Raw genomic sequence first — 23683 nt, forward strand, 5'->3', positions numbered from 1 at the left:
ATAGCCGCCACGGCGGCCCCCAGCTCTCTTCAGAGCAGCAGGCAGGTCCCCGACTTGCTTGTGGTGCTGCTGGGGGTAGCGTTGCGGTCCAGATCCCTCGGGGTGGTGCCCTTGGCCCAAGCGACGTTGAGCTCTCCGAAGATGCCCGTCTCAACCATTTCCTCCTGCCAAGGGATGGGGATGTTGCCTGTGGAGAAGTCGTCGTAGAAGGCCTTGTCCGTCTCGTCAAGCACGACGCCTTTTACTGTGGAGAAAGCGCCCACTTCGCCGATGTCTTTGGCGTAGACCACCTTCGGGTCCGGCACAAAGGGGGGCTCCACCATTCCTGAAAGGGAAGGGGGGAGGGAGAGAGAGGAAGGGTTGGAGAGCTCGCCTCGGGTCCCTTTTCGCCTGTCAGGGCTGCCCCACAAGCGGGAACAGTTCAGTAGTCTTTCTGTGAGCAAGGGTATGGCCGGTGGGTCTCTAAAAAGTCTGCCCCCTGCTTCAGGCAGTGTCGGATTTACATATAAGCTAAACAAGCTGCAGCTTAGGGCCCCACTCTCTTGGGGGCCCCCACAAAAATTAAAAGGAAAAAAACTGGATGTACATTTCCAAAATATAAGATAAAAAACAAATAAAATAAAGCCTACCTACAGCAACAGTGTTTTGTGTTGTGTAGACTCCTATGATGTAAGTAATGGCCTGCTAGCCTGCTCCCTAAAATATCACGGGTTTGCTCATTTCTATATATAGGGTGCCTACATTCTGCATGGACTGGTTGTAACAATTACTTTAATAAAATACATATTTTGTTATGTGCAAATGGCTTGAGATACCTATTACGTCCATAAATTACCATGCAGCATAGCATATATTCAACACAAAAAACAGCGACAATTTGTTCTTGACAAAGGACAGCTGGACATATAAAGGGCCCCGTTACCTTCAGTAGCTTAGGGCCGCATCCAACCTAAATCTGGTAACACCCATTCTGCATTTATTTGCCTACTTGATCCCATGTTTTCGCCTTGTATTGCTATGCCGCGCCCCGCCCTGAGATCTTCAGGTGGAGGACAGTGTACAAATTTAATTGACAATAATATTGCAAGGAAAAAACCCAAGGAAAGTTCACAGCCGTACTTTAAAACATACGAGAAGTTAGAATGCTAAAAGGCATTAAAGTCACCTCGGCTTCCTAAGCACCAGGGGACAGGGCCGGCTCTACATAGACCCCCGGTGGCGCAGTGCACCACGGCGGGGGGCTGGTAAGCTGGGCGCTGGCCTGGCAAGGAGGGCGCCGTGCGGCGAAGCCATGCGGAAACCAATTGCACCCTGCGAGGGTGGGGCGGCGGAGCGATCTCCGCCCCTCAGCACCAGGGCGCGCGATCTGCTCAAGACGGCCCTGCCAGGGGAGGCTTGATGGAACAAAATGGTTATCAGCAGGCAGCAAAAAGAGCACAGCGAGTACGCCTGCTTGAAATCAAGAGGCGGGGAGTTCCAAAGTTTAGCTGCTGCAACGCTAAAGGAATGTGTTCTTGCAAATGCGAAATGGGTATTTTTGGCAGCTGTAGCAGTGCCAATTTGGCCGACTGGCGTGGTTCAGTGGGCGTGGTTCAGTGGGCACACGTATTTGGAAGAACTCGATCTTACAGTATGGTGGCAACTATAGTTTGGAACTCCCTGCTGATTGACACCAGGCCTTCGCCAAACTCTTCTGCGTACCTGCTAAAACTCTGCTCCTACCGACAGGCCTACGCAGATGCTTAGAAAGTTGGTGCGAGTTCTAATCCGTTTAAAGCCTATTGCACTTTTAACTCCGGGAAGTTTTAAACCTTGTGCCCTCCGAGACATTTTGGACCACAGCTCCCATCAGCCCAGGGCTAGCGTAATGGCTCAGAAGTCGGTCGATCATCCCACTTAACCCCCCCGCCACCGCCTGGCCTGGAGGTCATTATTACCTGCTTCGAGGCGCCCCCAGTTTATCTTCTGGAAAACAGGGTGGTTCTTCAACTCAGCGCATTCGTTGTCCTTGAACCCCAGGCGAGCGGCCGGGTCTTTCGCCATCAGCCCCTCGCAACAGGCCTTGCACTCGGCGCTGAACTTTTCCGGGTACGTGACAGGATCGTTCAAGATGCGACGCGTCACTTCCTTGTTCTCTACCTGTGGCAGGAGGGAGAAAGGGGCTGTGTCTTTTTCTTAAAAAACTTTTTCTGCCTGCCCCCCCAATCGCATGCAGACAGGCGGAAAATCTTTGTGCAGGATATAAAATAAACACGCGGTCTCATTTTTTGTTAATAACACAGGTAAGTACCATAATATTCATACCCGTTGGGAATATTAAGGTCCAGTGCTTTTTTTTCTGGGGGAGTTTGGCCTCATTGTGGGGCAGTGTTTCAATATGGTAAAGGTAAAGGACCCCTGGATTGTTAAGTCCAGTCAAAAGTGACCATAGGGTTGCTGCGCTCATCTCGCTTTCAGGCCGAGGGAGCCGGCTTTTGTCCACAGACAGCTTTCCAGGTCATGTGGCCAGCAGGACTAAACCGCTTCTGCCGCAACGGGACACCGTGGCGGAAACCAGAGTGCACGGAAACACCTTTTACCTTCCCGCCGCAGTGGTCCCTATTTATCTACTTGCACTGGTGTGCTTTCAAACTGCCAGGTTGGCAGAAGCTGGGACAGCGCAACGGGAGCTCCCTCCGTCGTGGGGATTCGAACCGCCGACCTTACGATCGGCAAGCCCAAGAGGCTCAGTGGTTTAGACCACAGCGCCACCCGCGTCCCTAATTCACTATGAAAAGGAAAATGAGAGTACCCCTAAACATTTTTTTTAAAAAAAAACAACAACACTGTTAAGGTCGCGATGATTATCACACTCTTTGTCCATGTCCGAAATCTTTCCTTCTTTATTATCTAGTACTGTAATTCATAGAATCATAGAATGGTAAGTTGGAAAGGACCCCTGAGAGTCATTTGGTCCAACCCCCAAGAATCTTTTGCCCCAGGTGAGACTCGAACCCAGAACCCCGAGATTAAGAGTCTCGAGCTCCGCCAACCGAGCTTTGCAATAAACTTGGCACCGCTTATCATTGATGGTGGGAATGTAAGTTGGCGCGAGATTTAGCTTTGACGCTAAACATTACTAAAAGGAGTTATTGTTTGTCATCCAAAATCAAGGCCAGCTGAATATTTTTGATGACACCGGCGTTGTCAAAAGAATTGATCATGTATATATGATCTCGGCAGCTCAAATAGTAATTGCATCTCAACAGAAAACAGACCAAAATATTACAGCAGGTGCCCCTCACTCTGGAACAGAGTGATAATCGGGGGGGGGGGGGGAACTGTGCATGTTTTGAGATTTCGACAACGGCTGGGAACCTGCAAACACGTTTAAGGTGGTTTGGCATTCCCTTATCACATATACAAGAAGAACCATCATTTTCAATATAAACCTGGGAAATCTGGACTTGATAACTAGAATAATAATCTGATAATCTTTACTTGGACTTTGCTATTTCAACCCACGTGCGACCAAACTCCTTCTTCGTGCTTGTTTTATAGTTTTGTTTTTCATCTGTTGTTACAATTGTTAGCTCTGTTTTATATACATTATAACATTAAGAAAAATAAACCTTTGGGGGGGGGCAAAGGTGCTATTGACTCATGTCAATAATATAAGCACCCAACCTTTTTCTCTTCACCTCCTCGGAGGAGAACAAGGTACAAGCGATCAATAAAATAAGAGCTGTTTTTAGTGTTAGTTGAACTTTTCAAAAGTCTTAAATTAACCTCTACCAGTCTTGCTATTGTTGTATACGTCCAGAATTTCCTGAACTTGTCCGGGATTCAAATGTCGAAATTAGCAGCCTTTTTTTGCATGAATTCTAACTTTTGAGCTCAACAATTTTAGGGGCGATCTCCCGAGAAAAGCTCAACAACTTTTGTGTCCGGATTTTTTACTTCTTGGAATATGGCAACCCTAACTGCCATATTTGATTTTTACGTTTCCCCACAGTCAAGCGGATGTATAAATTTGCTGACATAATATAAAATAAATGCCGTACTTTCTCCCCGCGGCTGCGGAAAGGTCCTTTGGCGGCGACCATCTCAAAGAGGGTTACTCCCAGCGTAAAGTAATCCACACTCGAGTCATATTCCTCTCCCTTAAGGAGTTCCGGGGCCATGAACCCTGTGGGGAAAGGAGAGAGGAAGAAACGCAGAATCACAGAACTGCCGAGCTGGCACCCCCAGTGGTCATCTAGTCCAATCCCCTGCGACGCAGGAGTTGCAGCTAAATCGCAGGAACTGCAGATGAAGAGGAAGATCCTGAATAATGGTGTGCCCACCTGGTGTGCCCGCATAGCCCTTGGTCTTGTCTTTCCCTTCTGCCAGTTCCACTGCCAGGCCCAAATCCGACAGCCGCACATGCCCTGAATTTGGGGGGGGGGAGCAGAGAAAAAAGAAGACATCATAAGGAACCAATTGACAGGCTGGGCGTGAGATTTGGAAATGGAAATGAAAAGTTACACTTAATTGGGAATGTTGGAAGCCATCCGGATTGGCGCCAACCCCGCCTCCTGTAGCAGGGAGTTCCGCAGTTTAACCACACATGGAACATTCCACGCTTTTACCGTTCCAGGAGCTTCCAGCATCTTGTTTCCTTACCTGCATCGTCCAAAAGGACGTTCTCTGGCTTCAGGTCACGGTAGATGATGCGGTTTTGGTGCAAGTGCTCCAGGCCGCAGATGATCTGAGCCGTGTAGAAGATCGCCCTGGATTCCGAAAAGCCGGGGTTTTTCTCGTCGACGTTATAGACGTGGTACCTGGGGAGGGAGGCAAAGCCCCAAATCAAATCCCGCCACAGGTTTCCGAAACGCGGGATCCCCACAGAGCAAAATACCCACCAGGATATTTGGGTCAGAATTGAATGCAGACTTCCAGAATTAAGACTAAAATACATTGCTTCTGGTAAATAAGCTACCCTAGCCGCTAGAGCAGTGGTGGCGAACCTATGACACGTGTGTCAGACATGACGCGCAGAGCCCTCACCGCTGGCACACGCCCCATCGGCCCATTTGCGCTGTTGTTGTTGTCCCCCCCCCTTTGTTCTCCCGCTCCTCCTACAGCTTGTCTCCGCTGTTAAAACCCGGATCCTTTTTTTGTTGTTGTTGTTGCTGGTGGCCAGAGATTGGTTTTTAACCCTTTCTGTGCTGTTTTTTCTGGCGCTTTGGCAGACTACGATTGGATGTGACAGCGTTCGTTTTTTAACCCGTTCTGTGCTGGTTTTTTTTGGCGCTTTGGCAGACTACGATTGGGTGTAACAGCGTTCATTTTTTAACCCGTTCTGTGCTGGGTTTTTTTGGCGCTTTGGCAGACTATGATTGGGTGTAACAGCGTTCGTTTTTTAACCCGTTCTGTGCTGGGGATTTTTTGGCGCTTTGGCAGACTATGTCGGTGCTGCGTGCTAATTCCAGTGAAGGTGTTATTCGTCATTTATTTCTGTTCTCTTCCCCCCCCAAAAAGCAAAGCAACTTTTGCACCCCCCCCAAAAAACCTCCAAAACTTTGGTCAGCAACTTCCCCCCAAAAGCTCAACAACTCTGGGCACTTTGTGATAAATAAGGGGTTTTTGGTTTGGTTAAATAATGAGTTTTTGGTTTATTAAATACAGTTATATATTACAATTTACATTTTTGTTATTTAAACTATAAATATCGCGGAATTATGGTTTTTTTCTCGAAGTGAAACACCACCCGAGTTACGCTCGGTTTTTTGGCGAATTTTGACACACCAAGCTCAAAAGGTTGCCCATCGCTGCGCTAGAGGGCCGCGAAAATTTGTGCCCCGGGCTTTTAAGGCTCGTCTTCCCATGTCCTTTCTGAAACGAAAGAGGTGCATTGGTGGTCAGATTGGGAGCGGCCGGCGAGACCACGTAACACCGGTCCTGAAAGATCTACATTGGCTCCCATTACGTTTCCGAGCACAATTCAAAGCGTTGTTGCTGACCTTTAAAGCCCTAAACGACCTCGGTCCAGTATACCTGAAGGAGCGTCTCCACCCCCATCGTTCTGCCCGGACACTGAGGTCCAGCGCCGAGGGCCTTCTGGCGGTTCCCTCGTTGCGGGAAGCCAAGTTACAGGGAACCAGGCAGAGGGCCTTCTCGGGGGTGGCCCCCCCGTGGAACGCCCTCCCACCAGATGTCAAGAAAATAACCAACTATCTGACTTTTAGAAGACATCTGAAGGCAGCCCTGTTTAGGGACATTTTTAATGACTGATGTTTTATTGTATTTTTAATATTTTGTTGGGAGCCGCCCAGAGTGGCTGGGGAAACCCAGCCAGATGGGTATAAATAAATAAATAATAATAATTATTATTAATAGTATTATTATTATGGGACAATCCTACCCCACTAATCTGACAGCATTAAGATCTCTGGCGGCAGAATCTGTAAAAATGACCCGGCAGTCATGATTTGACAAATGAGGTCTGTGTTGTATCTCTGTGTTGGCCGCAACACAGCAGAACATCCAGGCCAGGTTTGGAGAGCACGGCCCCGACAGTTTTGTCCCGCAAAAGGGTCTCCCACCTGAGGTCTCCGCCATTCATCAGCGTCATGACGAGGCAGAGGTCGTTCTTGGTTTGGAAGGCGTACGCCAGGGTGACGATGAATCGGCTGTGGACTTTGGCGAGAATCCTCTTCTCCACTATTGCACCCTGGAAGAAAACGAGCGAGAAACAGGAGAGCCAGGTTACTGTGGGTGTGACCTTCAAGTCTTTGTATTATTATTATTATTATTATTATTATTATTATTATTATTATTATTATTTATCATCATCATCATTATTATTATTATTAGGAAGCTCTTCTGCAGGGAAATAGCCCTGGAAAGTTTTCTGCAGGTGCAGCACACTTGGGTGAACTGTGGGTTAGGAAGAGGGTTCGATTCCACTTTGCAGATGGTCACCTGTCAATCATCCGCAACCCAGTATCCAGGATCTGTTCTGCAGTGGCCGATTCCTTTTTCCAGTTAGAGAACCCACCTCTCCTACTGGAATACTGTCATTTTTTTGTTGTGAACTGCCAACATCTCTATGGGTATTACTTGAGCAAGGGTCTTGGGTTCGAGTCTCACACTGGGCAAAAATTGACCCTCGTGGCCCCTTCCGGTTCTACAATTCCACGATTCCTATCTGACGCCACCCTCCCCGCCGTGAAACCGCTGACGCTGATGTTCTCTGACACCTCTTTCGCCAGATCCGCCGTCGCAGCCAGCAAGCAGCTAAACGGCAAGCTTCTTTACAGGGGAATAATTGGCCCGGGGGGGATTAAGGTGGCTAATTTGCTTCATCTGAAAATAATCCCGGGATGGGAAGCAGGTGGGTTCGCCTGGGAGAGGGAGACACGGTTGTCTTGAGCCGGCCGGGCACGTGCCTTTGCCTCACCGGACATCCAGCCAGGGAGGAGATCACGCGCACGGCTGCGCAGAGGCCGTTCCCAATGCCTCGCCCAGAATCGCCGAGCTGGATGGGACCCCTGAGGGTCAACTAGTCCAACCCCCTGCAACGCAGGGAAATGTGACTTCACTTGTTTTGCACACCTTGGATGGTGTGGACACAAGCTATGAATTCACCTGTGCCCAGTGCCGGATCCTTGGAAAAGACCCTGATGTTGGGAAAGATTGAGGGCACTAGGAGAAGGGGACGTCAGAAGACAAGATGGTTGGACAGTGTTCTCGAAGCTACGAACATGAGTTTGACCAAACTGCGGGAGGCAGTGCAAGACAGGAGTGCCTGGCGTGCTATTGTCCATGGGGTCACGAAGAGTCGGACACGACTAAACGACTAAACAACAACAACAACAACAGTGCCGGATTTACGTGTAAGCTAAACAAGCTATGGTTTAGGGCTCCACTCTCTTGGGGCTCCCCCAAAAAATTTCATTTCCAAAATATAAGATAAAAGACAAAGAAAACCTATGTACAGCAACAGTGTTTTGTGTTGCGTAGGCTCCGCTTTGTTATGTGCAAATGGCTTTAGATACCCATGGGGTCCATAAATGACCATATAGCAAATATTCAACACAAAAAACAGCAGCGACAATTTGTTGCTGACAAAGGACAGCTGGACATATAAAGGGCCCCATTACCTTCGGTAGCTTAGGGCCTCATCCTACCTAAAACCGGCCTTGCCTGTGCCTGTAATGGCACCGCAAAGCTGCAAACTGCTCTCGCACTTTTTCCACAATTGGTTGCGTGATACAACAACCACAATCTATGCATCTGCCATGGGTGCTTTAGCTGAGATTGCTGCATTGCAGGGGGTTGGACTGGATGATCTCTGGGGTTCCCTTCTAACTGAAGTCCCTTTATCCCATGGTTTCTGGCCTTGCTGGGACAGCATCCTGGGACAGCATCGTGCCTGAATCCCAGTACCCCAGCAGCCTATGCCTCTGAATGACGGTTCCAGGGATTCACAGTAGGGGAGAGCGACTCTTGAACTCGGGTCCTGCTTGCAGGCTTCTCACTGGGGGGATCTGGTGGGCCTCGGTGAGGAACAGGGGAGCCTCAGGCCTCAAAGGGCTCTGCTGTTCTCATGCACTGTCTCTCAGCCTGGTCTACCTCAAAGGGTTGTTATTAGGATCAAATCAGAGAAAGAAGAACAGGCTTGGCCCCCAGCTCTTGGGAGGAATAATAATATCACACGCCATATCCCACACGTTTCTGGTATGTTAATTCCTCGCCTCTTCTCTCATTCCTGCATCTTTCGAGAACCTTCTTGAATTGGGGTGGGGTGGGGGGTTGAGCAGAGGAAGGAGAAGGAGAATATCGAAGTGGGTTTTAACATGTTTTTAATTTATTATTGATTGATTGATTGATTGAATTTATATACTGCCCTATACCTGGAGGTCTCAGGGCGGTTACTGCTGGTGTTACACTTTTTTTAAAAAAATGTTTTTTAATATTTGCTTTTAACAGTTTTCACCAATAACGTTATTTATTTTATTCTTGCAAGCAGGGGTGGGCTTTGGTAATTCGGTGCCCTGAGCAAGGACAACATTTCATAGAATCGTAGAGTTGGAAGAGACCACAAGGGCCATCCAGTCCAACCCCCTGCCAAGCAGGAAACACCATCAAAGCATTCTTGACATATGCCCGTCAAGCCTCTGCTTAAAGACCTCCAAAGAAGGAGACTCCACCACACTCCTTGGCAGCAAATTCCACTGTCGAACAGCCCCACCCTAAATATTTCTAATTTTCCTAATGATTCCTTTGAGTACAGTTGCTTTTTTAAATAGATCTTCTCAGTAAGTACCCGTGTGAATATGGTGTTGTTGTTTTGCAACCCCTCGACCGCCCTGGGTTCAAGGGTGCCAGCCAGCCAGCCAGCCAGCCCCCTGCCAGCCCCCAGCCCCACCTTGCTGATTGCTCCCCACAACCAGAATAGCCACCTTTGGGCCTGACCCAGGATGCTTATATAGGGCTCTCAGCCAATCTTAAGGCTGGGTGCCTGGGAGCCAATCAGGACACTACAAGGGCCTTAAGGGAAGACCCCCCCCCCAATTGCTTTCTTCGCTTCTCGGTGGTTCAAGAAATGAGTTAAAACAGGCACTCCCAAACTTCGGCCCTCCAGATGTTTTGGACTACAATTCCCATCATCCCTGACCATTGGTCCTGTTAGCTAGGGCAGTGTTTCTCAACCAGTGTGCCTCCAGATGTTTTGGGACTACAACTCCCATCATTCCTGACCACTGGTCTTGCTAGCTAGGGATGATGGGAGTTGTAGTCCCAAAACATCTGGAGGTACACTGGTTGGGAAACACTGAGCTAGGGATCATGGGAGTTGTAGGCCAAAACATAGAATCATAGAATCATAGAGTTGGAAGAGACCACAAGGGCCATCCAGTCCAACCCCCTGCCAAGCAGGAAACACCATCAAAGCATTCTTGACATATGCCTGTCAAGCCTCTGCTTAAAGACCTCCAAAGGAGGAGACTCCACCACACTCCTCGGTAGCAAATCCCACTGCCGAACAGCTCTTACTGTCAGGAAGTTTCGGTGGAAACATCTGGAGGGCCGCAGTTTGGGGATGCCCGAGTCAAAACGAGCAGCCCTCCTCCTCACCTCGTATCCCTTGCGCTTCTTTAGCCTCTTCTTGTTGAGGCGCTTGTTGGCGTACATTTTGCCCGTGGCTTTCATCTGGCAGGCGCACACCTCGCCGAACCCCCCTTTGCCCAGCACTCGGAAGTCCATGAACCACTCGTCCGTCACGCTCTGGGCCTCCAGCCACTTGAACTGGAGGAAGCGGAAGAAGAAGAGGCTCTCTTTGTAGGGGGCAAAGGCCTTCTCCTCCAGGTGTTTCAGCAGCTGCTTCTCGGACTCCTTGAAGAGGTCTCCGTGGCCGTGCTTGCTGTCTTCCTTGACCCGCATGATGGCCTTCTCCTCCAGGAAGGGGCAGAACTCCTTCGAGGCCGAGTCGAAGTACCTGTTGATGGTCACCTGGGCGGTGGAGCCCCTCATGGCCTCCTCGGCCGTGTTGTACTCTTCGATGCTTTCCCACAGCCCCGCCGCCGCCCGAAACTCGGGCGTGTCCTCCAGAAACTGATGGAAGATCCTCTTGCCAATGGGCTGTCGCAGGCAGACGAATTTGAAGTCCAGGTCCAGTGTATCCTTGAGATGCTCGCACTGCGTGATGTGCGGCAACTTCAGCTTGGCCCGCATCTTCTTGTCGCGCCCCGAGGACGGGCCGCCGTCGCCCCGAGCCGACACGTAGGCCGAATTGGCCACCACCGTCTCCAGGCCTCCGATATCCATGGCGGCTTGGCGTCACCTAGCAAAGCAAGCAGAGAGGGTGAATTCCAGACCCTCCAATTACTGGGGAACGATATAGAATGAAATGAAAAGGAGGTTCTTTATTATTATTATTATTATTATTATTAAATAACCTTTATTTTAATTGGTAAAATACAAATCATAGCTGCCAACTCTCCCGTTTTCCCCGGAAAATCCCCGTTTTCCCAGCTGTTCCTAGCTGAAAAAACAGATTTTTTTGTTTCCCCCCGGTTTATTCTGGCGCGACGGCCATTTTAGAACTGGGCAAAGCAGCATCAAAAGTCACTTCTGAGCATGCTCCGCTCAGTTCCAAAATGGCGGCAGCGCTACTTCCGGTCTCCTATTTCCGGCCCGGTCCCTTATTTCTCTGACAGCAACTTGGCAGGTATGATACAAATACACAAATCAAAAAAGAAAACACCATAGAAATAACATAAACAAATCATAAAATATTCTCGAAAAACACAAACCTAAAAACAACAACATAAAATTGACTTCCAATCATTTGTATATCACTTCCCTTAGTAATTAAGCAAAACTTGCCATATACCTCCTACAAAATCTAATGAAAAGGATGTTCAACAGCCTTCAGAGGGTGAAGGTACATGGATCCACATGTGGTGGAACTGTAAAAAGATTAGATCCTTTTGGGAAACGATTTACAATGAATTCAAGAAAATGTTCAAACGTTCCTTCCTTAAAAAAAACCTGAAGCCTTCCTGCTAGGAATGATGGGTAATGAAATCCAAAAAAAGTTCAGGAAAATATTCACGTACGCTACAGTAGCCGACAGAATTTTAATTGCAAAAGGTTGGAAGGGAGAAACCACCCCATCCAAGGCAGACTGGCAAAACAAACCAAGAGAATACTGTATGTCACGGGTGTCAAACTCAAGGCCCGGGGGCCAAATCCGGCCCGCTAGACCTCGTCATGTGGCCCGCCGAGCGCCCCAGCCAGCAGGACCTTGCTGCTGAAGCGCCGTGCCGACAAAGCACCAACAAAGAGCTGGGGCCTGGGGGAGGTAGAAAGGCGGCCGGAGCAGTGCTGCGTGGAGTGCCCCGAGCCACAGCAGGAGAAGGAGGAGGCAGCTTGCCGGGTCAGCGCCCAGCAGCGCCGCATGAAGAGTCCCGATCCTCTGCGACGCAGCAGTGCTCTGTAGCACTTTGAATCCTCCTCCTCCTCCTGCCACGGTTCGGCGCCTGGAAACGGCTGCTGCTGCTGCTGCTGCTGCTGAATCACAGACAAAGCACCCAGCAGCGCCGCGTGGAGGAGGAGGAGGATTCAAAGTGCTACAGAGCACTGCTGCGTCCCAGAGGCTCGGGACTCTCCGTACGGTGCTGCCGGGCACCGACCCGACAAGCCGCCTCCTCCTCCTCTTGCCTCACCTCCTCCTCCTCCTGCCGCGGCTCAGCCTCATGAACGTGAGCTCAGCAGCGGCTCAGCCTCATGAACGTGCAACTCTGAGGCTTTACGCACGTCTGCTAAAACGGACACCCGCTGCCTCACGCTGCACGGGAAATGCTTTTTGCCCCTGGGTCCCTTCGCGCTCTTTTCTGGCGCTGAATCAAGGCGGCGACCCCCCCTTCCCTTTCTTTCTTCCTCTCTCTCGTTCTTATTCTTTCTTTCCCTCTCCTTCCTTCCTTCTTTATCTCTGTCTTCTCTCCGTCTTTCTTTTTCTTTCCTTCTTTATTCCCTTCCTTCTTTCCTACTCTTCTTTCTCTCCCCTCTTTCCTTCCTCTCTCCCTCCTGCTCCCTCTTTTCTTTCTTCCTTCCTTCCTTCCTTCCCATCTTTCTTCCTCTCCCTCATTCTTATTCTTTCTTTCCCTCTCTACTTCCTTCCTTCTTTCTTTCTCCCTTTCCGTCTTCTCTCCCTCTTTCTTTTTCTTTCCTTCTTTATTCCCTTCCTTATTTCCTACTCTTCTTTCTCTCCCCTCTTTCCTTCCTTCCTCTCTCCCTCCCACTCCCTCTTTTCTTCCTTCCTTCCTTCCTCCCTCCCTCCCCTCCCCTCCCTCTCCCTCTCCTCAGAAACATAGGATGCTGCTTTATACTTCTGGCCCTTAAGCCCTGGAACCAGGAGAGCAGCTCCAGTGAGTCAACCTCAGCCAGTCCCTTTGGTGAAGGGTGGTGGCTCACTGGCAGAACATCTGTCCTGCATGCAGAAGGACCCCAGCATCTCCAGGTACCAGTAGCTCTGCAAAGCTCCTGCATGAAACCCTAGTGAGCCTCCACCACCCAGTGCAGTTACCAAAAATCATTTTTCAATAAATTGTACAATAATTGTACATTTGAATATCTACTTGCCATTATTCTGACTATGTTTCTGCTTTCAGAGGTAGTTATTACTTACATTATTACAAAAAAACAGTAATAATTGAATGCAGTGACAATAATTTATGATAATAAAGAGTGGACACATAGTCCTACAGATACAACCGGCCCTTTGAGGGTGACCAAACTGCTGATGCGGCCCCCGATGAATTTGAGTTTGACACCCCTGCTGTATGTAGAATTAGCGAGACTATCAGCAAGGCTACGAGATGTTTCAGAGGAAAAAATAGCCAGAGAATGGAATATATACAGAGTCTAGGTAAAAGAACATTGTCGAAAGATCAATCCGTTGGCAGGTCTTGATTGAGCTTCTGTGTGTAAATAGGACAACTTGAAAAATCTTTAAGCAAGTTAAATAACAGGGTGAAAATAAAGTTCAGTGCGTATTTAAGGAATTTGACTCGGAACACAATGGGAAGATCGGGGGTCATGTTAAATTGAATTTCAAAATGCTACACAAAACAAGTATTAACCAAGGAACAAATGAATGCTGATTTTTATTTTGATAACAACTTTTATTGATCATTTCTGTTGTACAGTTTTCAAAACCAATGAAGCATAATAAAGAAATAAAATTATGTTCAAAATAACTTTTGTAAAAACAACAACACCAGAAGCTTTTCTTTGGGCTACCTTTGAAGGTGACCCGGAAACTACAACTAATTCAGAATGCGGCAGCTAGACTGGTGACTGGGAGCAGCCGCCGAGACCACATAACACCGGTCCTGAAAGATCTACATTGGCTCCCAGTACATTTCCGAGCACAGTTCAAAGTGTTGGTGCTGACCTTGAAAGCCCTAAACGGCCTCGGTCCAGTATACCTGAAGGAGCGTCTCCACCCCCATCGTTCAACCCGGACACTGAGGTCCAGCTCCAAGGGCCTTCTGGCAGTTCCCTCGCTACAAGAAGCTAAGTTACAGGGAACCAGGCAGAGGGCCTTCTCGGTAGTGGCACCCACCCTGTGGAATGCCCTCCCACCAGAGGTCAAAGAGAACAACAATGACCAGACCTTTAGAAGGCATCTTAAGGCAGCCCTGTTTAGGGAAGCTTTTAATGTTTGATGGATTTCTGTATTTTAATATTTTGTTGGAAGCCGCCCAGAGTGGCTGGGGGAACCCGGCCAGATGGGCGGGGTATAAATAAATTATTATTATTATTATTATTATTATTATTATTATTATTATTATTATTTATTATACGCAGCTTCCGTTTTGAGTTTACCTATCGTATTGAGGCTTCTGCTTTCAGTTTTCGGCCGTCGGACGTTTCGGAAGTCAAACGGTCTTCCCAAATGGATTACATTCGACAACCGAGGTTTGACTGTATAGGGACAGAACTACCTAAATTGTATAGGAATTTATTTATGTATGCTACTACAGCTTCAAGAATGCTACTCGCCCCGAAGTGGAAAGAAGCAAGAAGTCCCAGAAAAGGAAGAATGGATACAAAAACTTTTGGATATATGCAGAAATGGTCAAGCTTACCGGAAGTATAAGAAATCAAGATAACAAACTTTTTATAAAAGAATGGTTTATTGAATATTTACAGATAAATTCTTGAATTTTGTTGTTGTTTAGTCGTTTAGTCATGTCTGACTCTTCGTGACCCCGTGGACCATAGCACGCCAGGCACTCCTGTCTTCCACTGCCTCCTGCAGTTTGGTCAAACTCATGTTCGTAGCTTCAAGAACACTGTCCAACCATCTCATCCTCTGTCGTCCCCTTCTTTCTGAACATCTTTCTGAACATCAGGGACAAGTATTGGAGCCTCAGCTTCAGGATCTGTCCTTCCAGTGAGCACTCAGGGCTGATTTCCTTCAGAATGGATAGGTCTGATCTTCTCACAGTCCATGGGACCCTCAGAGTCTCCTCCAGCACCATAATTCTTGTTGAATAGGACATCCCTATTTTCATCAGAAAAATGTAAGAGGGTATGTAATTCTCTGGACCTGGTCCAGGAAGGAAGGACCACTGGAAAATGAGACTATGGGAAACTTTTAAGAAATAAGGACTGATAGCATGGTTGACTGGAATCACCTGGGGTGCTGTTGTAGAAAAATTGGGGGTTGGCTTTTGCTGCCCAACTCCCCAAGGGACTCTGAGTCCCCTATGATCGGTCAGAGAAGAATGGATGGAAGCAGGATCCAGTGGAAAGCAAGGCAGATCTTTATTTTGTTGCAACAGGATCCCCCACTCCACCCCTTGCAAGGAGGTGACAGAGACCCAGAACAAAGGTGTGCTAGCACCTTTAAAGACTTAGCCAAGGTAAAGGTAAAGGGACCCCTGACCATTAGGTCCAGTCGCGGACGACTCTGGGGTTGCGGCGCTCATCTCGCTTTACTGGCCAAGGGAGCCAGCGTACAGCTTCCAGGTCATGTGGCCAGCCGGACTAAGCTGCTTCTGGCAAACCAGAGCAGCAGACGGAAACGCCGTTTACCTTCCCACCAGAGCGGTACCTATTTATCTACTTGCACTTTGACATGCTTTCGAACCGCTAGGTGGGCAGGAGCAGGGACCGAGTAACGGGAGCTCTCCCCGTCGCGGGGATTCGAACCACCAACCTTCTGATTGGCAAGCTCTAGGCTCTGTGGTTTAACCCACAACGCCACCCACGTCCCTTAGACTTAGCCAAAGACCACCCTAAAAGCATCATACATATATCACGTTAGAAGGTCTACCAGAAAAAATTGAGAGTGGCTTCTCTCCTGTCTGTCAAGGCACCTGAGAATGTTCTACCGATTGCATGACCTGGCCAGGAATTGAGGATTATATAATATATATTATATGACCCGATACATAAACACCGTGAAGAAATTTTGGGGGAAATAAAGAGGAAGGGTCGGACGTTTACTAGTATTGGAGGTACTGTAATGTTGTGGTGTTGGGCTGGAGAAGAACTACTGTTGAATCTTATTTGTTGTTGTTGTTTAGTCGTGTCCGACTCTTCGTGACCCCATGGACCATAGCACGCCAGGCACTCCTGTCTTCCACTGCCTACTGCAGTTTGGTCAAACTCATGTTCGTAGCTTCGAGAACACTGTCCAACCATCTCGTCCTCTGTCGTCTCCTTCTCCTAGTGCCCTCCATCTTTCCCAACATCAGGGTCTTTTCCAGGGAGTCTTCTCTTCTCATGAGGTGGCCAAAGTATTGGAGCCTCAGCTTCAGGATCTGTCCTTCCAGTGAGCACTCTGGGCTGATTTCCTTCAGAATGGAGAGGTTTGATCTTCTTGCAGTCCATGGGACTCTCAAGAGTCTCCTCCAGCACCAGAATTCAAAAGCATCCATTCTTCGGCGATCAGCCGTCTTTATGGTCCAGCTCTCACTTCCATATATCACTACTGGGAAAACCATATAGCTTGATTCTTATATACAAAAACAATTGGAGAACGTTCTCTGGACCTCTTGCATCGAAAGTAAGGAATGACCCAGAAAGTCCCGGATTGAAGACTGGGGGAAAATGTCTCTTAGCAGAGGGAGGAATAACTGGATATTAATCTAGATAGAACATTTGACTTCCTTCTAGTGCAGAGAAAATATTTGAGGTCCTTTAAGGGAGTCAAGGTGGCATTGGGATTGTTCTGTGAACGTGGTGTCTATTTCCACCCCCCCACCCCCTAGGGAATATTTCCTATTTTTTGAAGGGTTAGTTTTTTGTGGAGCGTGTGTCCTTAAAATTTGGGTAACATGTCCATATGGGGTGCATGTAGTCAAATGCACCCCGCACTAAGCTCGTAATGCTCTCACAATCGGGAACTGATACGAAGCAAATCAGAAGTCAAGTTTAACAGCAGTCGCGAAATTAAAAGACGCCTGCTTCTTGGGAGAAAAGCAATGACAAACCTAGACAGCATCTTAAAAAGCAGAGACATCACCTAGCCGACAAAGGTCCGTATAGTTAAAGCTAGGGTTTTCCCAGTAGTGATGTATGGAAGTGAGAGCTGGACCATGAAGAAGGCTGATCGCCGAAGAATTGATGCTTTTGAATTATGGTGCTGGAGGAGACTCTTGAGAGTCCCATGGACTGCAAGACGATCAAACCTATCCATTCTTAAGGAAATCAGCCCTGAGTGCTCACTGGAAGGACAGATCCTGAAGCTGAGGCTCCAATACTTTGGCCACCTCATGAGAAGAGAAGACTCCGTGGAAAAGACCCCGATGTTGGGAAACATTGAGGGCACAAGGAGAAGGGGACGGCAGAGGACGAGATGGTTGGACAGTGTTCTCGAAGCTACGAACATGAGTTTGACCAAACTGTGGGAGGCAGTGCAAGACAGGAGTGCCTGGCGTGCTCTGGTCCATGGGGTCACGAAGAGTCGGACACGACTAAACGACTAAACAACAACAAATTCTCCTCTGAAACCCTTCTTGTCCCATAGCGGCAGTGCCGGATTTATGTATAAGCTAAACAAGCTATAGCTTAGGGACCCACTCTCTTGGCCCCCCCCCAAAAAAAACTAAAGAAAAAAACCCTGCATGTACATTTCCAAAATATAAGATAAAAAATAAATAAAACCTACATACAGCAACAACGTTTTGTGTTGTGTACGCTCCGATGATGTAAGTAATTCCATATTAATAAAGCTATTTATAATTATTAGTAGTTTGCACCATATATTTACACCTATTATTATTTCATGTTATAGCAAGTTTCTAGAGACTAGATTATGAGTCTTTGTAAACTGTGTTTCTAAAGGAACTTTTGTTATTGCCAAATGCCAATGTGTTTGCATTGTTACGTTTGTTATGAATAAAAAAGCATTTTTTGAGATTGATCATTATTTCGCTATTAATATACTTCCTCTTGATTGTATTTCACTATGAATACACTGTTCTGGGCACCACAGTTCAAGAAGGATACTGACAAGCTGGGACGTGTCCAGAGGAGGGCAACCAAAATGGTCAAAGGCCTGGACACGATGCCTTATGAGGAACGGCTTAGGGAGCTGGGCATGTTTAGCCTGGAGAAGAGAAGGTTAAGGGGTGATATGATAGCCATGTTCAAATATATAAAAGGATGTCATATAGAGGAGGGTGAAAGGTTGTTTTCTGCTGCTCCAGAGAAGCGGAGCAATGGATTCAAACTTCAAGAAAGAAGATTCCACCTAAACATTAGAAAGAACTTCCTGACAGTAAGAATTTGCTACCAAGGAGTGTGGTGGAGTCTCCTTCTTTGGAGGTCTTTAAGCAGAGGCTTGACAGGCATATGTCAAGAATGCTTTGATGGTGTTTCCTGCTCGGCAGGGGGTTGGACTGGATGGCCCTTGTGGTCTCTTCCAACTCTACGATTCGATGATTCTATGATTCTAATATACTTCTTCTTAATTGTATTGCAGTTCAACCATTACTTTGATAAAATACATATTTTGTTACGTGCAAATGGCTTTAGATTCCTGTTAGGTCCACACATGACCATATAGCATATATTCAACACAAAAAACAGTGACAATTTGTTGTTGACGGAATGGCACCGCCAGGGGGGGGGGTGATAGGTATTGCAGTCCAAAACAGCTGAAAGGTGCTAAATTTGGGCAGGCCCCGTTAACGGCTAAAAAATATATTATGGCATAATAAGGCTGGGCTTCTGAGCCACAAAGTCTTGCGGTCTGTATTAGCTTTTAAAATTCACCAAGACTCATTGCAGGGTTTATCATTCGTTATTAGAATGGTATACAAAAGACAAAGAGGTTAAAGATGTTATGATAAAATGAGCTAAAGGTTTTGGATATGATATACAATTAAGAGATTGGGAAAGGTTATGGAAAGAGACATCTTAAAAAGCAGAGACATCACCTTGCCGACAAAGGTCCGTATAGTTAAAGCTATGGTTTTCCCAGTAGTGATGTATGGAAGTGAGAGCTGGACCATAAAGAAGGCTGATCGCCGAAGAATTGATGCTTTTGAATTATGGTGCTGGAGGAGACTCTTGAGAGTCCCATGGACTGCAAGACGATCAAACCTGTCCATTCTTAAGGAAATCAGCCCTGAGTGCTCACTGGAAGGACAGATCCTGAAGCGGAGGCTCCAATACTTTGGCCACCTCATGAAAAGAGAAGACTCTGTGGAAAAGACCCTGATGTTGGGTAAGAGAAGGGGACGACAGAGGACGACATGGTTGGACAGTGTTCTCGAAGCTACGAACATGAGTTTGACCAAACTGCAGGAGGCAGTGCAAGACAGGAGTGCCTGGCGTGCTCTGGTCCATGGGGTCACGAAGAGTCGGACACGACTAAACGACAACAAAATGGAAAGAAGGAATTAAATTCACTGCATGTAGTGCATTGAAAGATGATATCATGGTAGATGGTATTTGACACCAACTAAACTCTCTAAAAGTGGGACGCGGGTGGTGCTGTGGGTTAAACCACAAAGCCTAGGGCTTGCCGATCAGAAGGTTGGCGGTTCGAATCCCCGTGACGGGAAGAGCTCCCGTTACTCGGTCCCTGCTCCTGCCCACCTAGCAGTTCGAAAGCACGTCAAAGTCCAAGTAGATAAATAGGGACCGCTCCGGCGGGAAGGTAAACGGCGTTTCCATGTGCTGCTCTGGTTCGCCAGAAGCGGCTTAGTCATGCTGGCCACATGACCCGGAAAAACTCTGCGGACAAACGCCGGCTCCCTTGGCCAGTAAAGCGAGATGAGCGCCGCAACCCCAGAGTCGTCCGCGACTGGACCTAACGGTCAGGGGTCCCTTTACCTTTACCTTTAAACTGTCTAAAATGTATAGGATGAGAAATAAAGAATGCTGGAAATGTAAAGAAAAAGAAGGGAGTTTTTGACCGTATGTGCTGGATGTGCAATAAGGTTTAGACATATTGGTAAATGATATACAATGAGTTAAAGAAAATATATAAATATACCTTTGTTTAAAAAAAAAACAGAAGCTTTCCTATTAGGGTTAGTTGGTGAAGAGATATCAAAATGTGATCAGAAATTGTTTATCTATACAACTACTGCAGCAAGGATCCTTTTGGCCCAGAAGTGGAAACAGCAGGAGATTCCGACGTTAGGAGAGTAGCAGGCGAAAATCCTGGACTATGCACATTTAGCAAAACTGACCGGGAAGATCCGAAACCAACAGGATCAAGCTTTCCAAAAGGATTGGAGTAAATTTATACTATACTAGCTGTGAAGATCGTGAAGCTGAGGCTCCAATACTTTGGCCACCTCATGAGAAGAGAAGACTCCCTGGAAAAGACCCTGATGTTGGGAAAGATGGAGGGCACTAGGAGAAGGGGACGACAGAGGATGAGATGGTTGGACAGTGTTCTCGAAGCTACGAACATGAGTTTGACCAAACTGTGGGAGGCAGTGGAAGACAGGAGTGCCTGGCGTGCTCTGGTCCATGGGGTCACGAAGGGTCGGACATAACTAAACGACTAAACAACAACAACAACTAGCTGTACCCGGCCACGCATTGCTGTGGCTCCGTCAGGGCCCCCGTTGCCCAGGACAGACGCATGCCGTAACAACACCCCTCCCTCTGTTGCCCCCGATGCGTGACGTCATATTCCCCCCACGTGACGTGACCCTCCACCCCGTGCGTTTCGTTTGTAGATAAGACACATATAGGAGGGTTGCAGTGAAAGTGGAGAAGCCCCCCCTGACCCCCAGTTTCACAGTCCCCCAAGGGCGTCCTTGTAAATCCCCCACCCCGTCCCGACCCATTGAGGGTCCCCGAAAGGCATGGGTCTCCTGCACTCTCCGTCAGCATTCCCCCCCCCTCGTATACCTCATGTTCCCAGTGGGGCAGGTAGGTGAAGGGGAAGGATCTGGCTGTCGGCCTCGGAACAAGAGTCCTCCACTCTCCGTCGGCGGTCCCTCCCCCCCCCCGCATACCTCAGGGTCCCGGTGGGACCCGGTGGGCCAAGGGGCAGAATCCGGCTGTCGCCCTTGGAGCAGGAGTTGCCGTGGTGGTGGTTACAGCATGCTGTGTTCACTGACATCAAGATCTGGACCCCACCCTCGGAGAAGGAGCTGTTGGGTAGTCGCTCCCAGCAGCTTCCGCTGTCTGATGTTACGTTGACGCCCAATAGATGGCGCTGTGTTGAGTTGTGTTTTCGAAAAACAGAGTTTTACCTGCCACAGGTGTGACATCTGTCTACACAAAGTGTATGCAAACACTTGCGTATTCACATGTGACGTTGTTTCCAAATTTCAACGGAATCGGTCAAGTGGTTTTGGAGAAAAGTGGAGACAGACAAACATGGACATTTTACATTTGTGTGTGTGTGTGTGAGAGAGAGAGAGAGAGAGAGAGAGAGAGAAAGAACATCATAAGCAGCTAACACCACTAACCGGGTTGTAAGAAGACTTGTAATGATAATGATTTGTACTCTTTTACAGTATTGAAAATTAAGAGACTAGAAAGGAATAATGTGAAATAAAGAAGCAACAAATGCTAAGAAGAAAAGATGTAAATTGGGAAACCAGGAAACGGGAGGGAGGGAAGTTGCTGTGCCGATTAGCAATGTATAATGTGTAATGTGAATTTTACGATCATGCATAAATCTTAAAAATGAATCATAGAATCGTAGAGTTGGAAGAGACCACAAGGGCCATCCAGTCCAACCCCCTGCCAAGCAGGAAACACCATCAAAGCATTCTTGACATATGCCTGTCAAGCCTCTGCTTAAAGACCTCCAAAGAAGGAGACTCCACCACACTCCTTGGCAGCAAATTCCACTGCCGAACAGCTCTTACTGTCAGGAAGATCTTCCTAATGTTTTAGGTGGAATCTTCTTTCTTGAAGTTTGAATCCATTGCTCCGTGTCCGCATCTCTGGAGCAGCAGAAAACAACCTTTCACCCTCCTCTATATGACATCCTTTTATATATTTGAACATGGCTATCATATCACCCCTTAACCTTCTCTTCTCCAGGCTAAACATACCCAGCTCCCTAAGCCGTTCCTCATAAGGCATCGTTTCCAGGCCTTTGACCATTTTGGTTGCCCTCTTCTGGACACGTTCCAGCTTATCAGTATCCTTCTTGAACTGTGGTGCCCAGAACTGGACACAGTACTCCAGGTGAGGTCTGACCAGAGCAGAATACAGTGGTACTATTACTTCCCTTGATCTAGATGCTATACTCCTATTCATTGACCAATAAAAATATGATACAAAAGACTCATTGCAGGGTGCTGTGATTTAATGGCCTCCAGCCACAGCCTGGAGCCTTAAAGAGAATGATAATCTCCTTGTCCAAAACAGACTAAGGAGGGCAAGGGTGGATAATAAAGACTGGGCTTTTAAAGCCAGATCTGTCAAATCTGTGTTTTCCAAAACTGCAGGAGAACTGAAAGACAACCACCCTTTGAAAGCCACAAATTTCCGCAACGCAATTCTCCAACCAAGTACTAGTCACCGGGGGGGGGGGGGGGAAGCATGGATTACAGAAACATTTGCATTCAAAAAATGTGCATTATGCTCGGGGGAATTCCTTGGGGAAACGCGTGCATTTGTCAAAACTGCGTAAGAGGAGAAATTCTATTTTTTTAAAAATAGAATTGTCATTCAGATTTCTAAAAACTCTGGTTTTAACATATGATGTACGGGTTTGCTTTTTGCCCAAAATGTTGTACGTCGCTTTGAGTCGCCGTGGCCAGAAAAAGGGACTGATATATTTATTTAATCAACTAACTAATAAAGAGAATAGCAAGAAGAAAATGCTGATGATATTTTTTCAGTATTGTTCCGGAATTGAAATTATAATAGATAATGGGTAAAATGCACAGGGGTAAGAAAGAAAAGAATAAAAGAATTAATTGGGACAATTACTAAATCGAAATAACACAACCAGATGGAAGAAATAAAATTCTGAGATCACACACGGGCGAGGGGGAGTGGGGGGTTTGTGGGAATTTATAATATTATTTAGAATATAAATTTTCTAACTGCGTTGTATTTATATACAGTATAGTAAAGAGAAGTTTAGAGTAATGATGCATATTTTAATTTCAATGTAGGCAATTTAGGTAATGGACCTATGTTAGAAAATGAATTTGATGACTGTATTTTTGAAATTGAAATTTGTATTACGGTATTTCCCCCCCCTTTTCCCCCCCTTTTTATTTTGAAATAAAATAAAATGAAATAAAATAAAATGCTGTTGAATTTACATGAGGATTTGTTAATTGTTTTTTATTGTTTTTTATTTTATTTTTTGCAGGAGCAGAAATGCAAAAAACTGAATTTAATATTGGGGAAAATGAGAGCACCGAAAACGGACAGCTCCTTGGCTCAGAGGCAGATTAGTGGGCGGGAGAGGGCAAAAAAGGTGAAGGTACGTATAATGCTGCCAGGAAGACCTTAAGGAGAGGAGGGGTTAAAGGAGGTGGCAGGGGAGGGGAGGAGAACAAGCTGCTCCAGGATTTAGAAGATTGGCATATTTTCTTACGCTTCCGGGCTTCTCAAGGATGCTTGCCAGGCGACGGCTGCATCCCCACCGCGCCTGCATTCCTGGGAGGACTGCACCAGTTGAACCTCGACCCGCCCCGCAATTGTCAAAAGCTGCCTCGTGCATGCAGAACTCTCTTCCGAGGCCATGCTAGCA

General features: G+C 47.2%; 1 protein-coding gene across 1 annotated transcript; it reads right to left on the reverse strand.

Annotated features, from left to right (window-relative positions):
- Nucleotides 1-29: 29 nt before the first annotated feature.
- GRK1 (G protein-coupled receptor kinase 1) lies at nt 30-10791 on the reverse strand. Its single transcript, XM_035135386.3, has 7 exons — nt 10102-10791; nt 6567-6694; nt 4645-4802; nt 4326-4409; nt 4044-4168; nt 1938-2139; nt 30-325 (listed from the first exon to the last, which is right to left on the reverse strand). Exons 1-7 carry the CDS (start codon nt 10789-10791, stop codon nt 30-32), a joined length of 1683 nt encoding a protein of 560 aa, XP_034991277.1.
- Nucleotides 10792-23683: the final 12892 nt, after the last annotated feature.

This window comes from Zootoca vivipara, chromosome 12 (assembly GCF_965207765.1).
Source record: "Zootoca vivipara chromosome 12, rZooViv2.hap1.1, whole genome shotgun sequence".
Taxonomy (NCBI): Eukaryota; Metazoa; Chordata; class Lepidosauria; order Squamata; family Lacertidae; genus Zootoca; species Zootoca vivipara.

Coding starts and splice junctions, on each gene's coding strand:
- GRK1 (XM_035135386.3), bottom strand. CDS start 10,791: ATGGATATCGGAGGCCTGGAGACGGTGGTGGCCAATTCGGCCTACGTG. Junction 4,410..4,644: donor CGTCCTTTTGGACGATGCAG/GTAAGGAAACAA, acceptor CCCCAAATTCAG/GGCATGTGCGGCTGTCGGAT. Junction 4,169..4,325: donor GGGCTATGCGGGCACACCAG/GTGGGCACACCA, acceptor CTTTCCCCACAG/GGTTCATGGCCCCGGAACTC.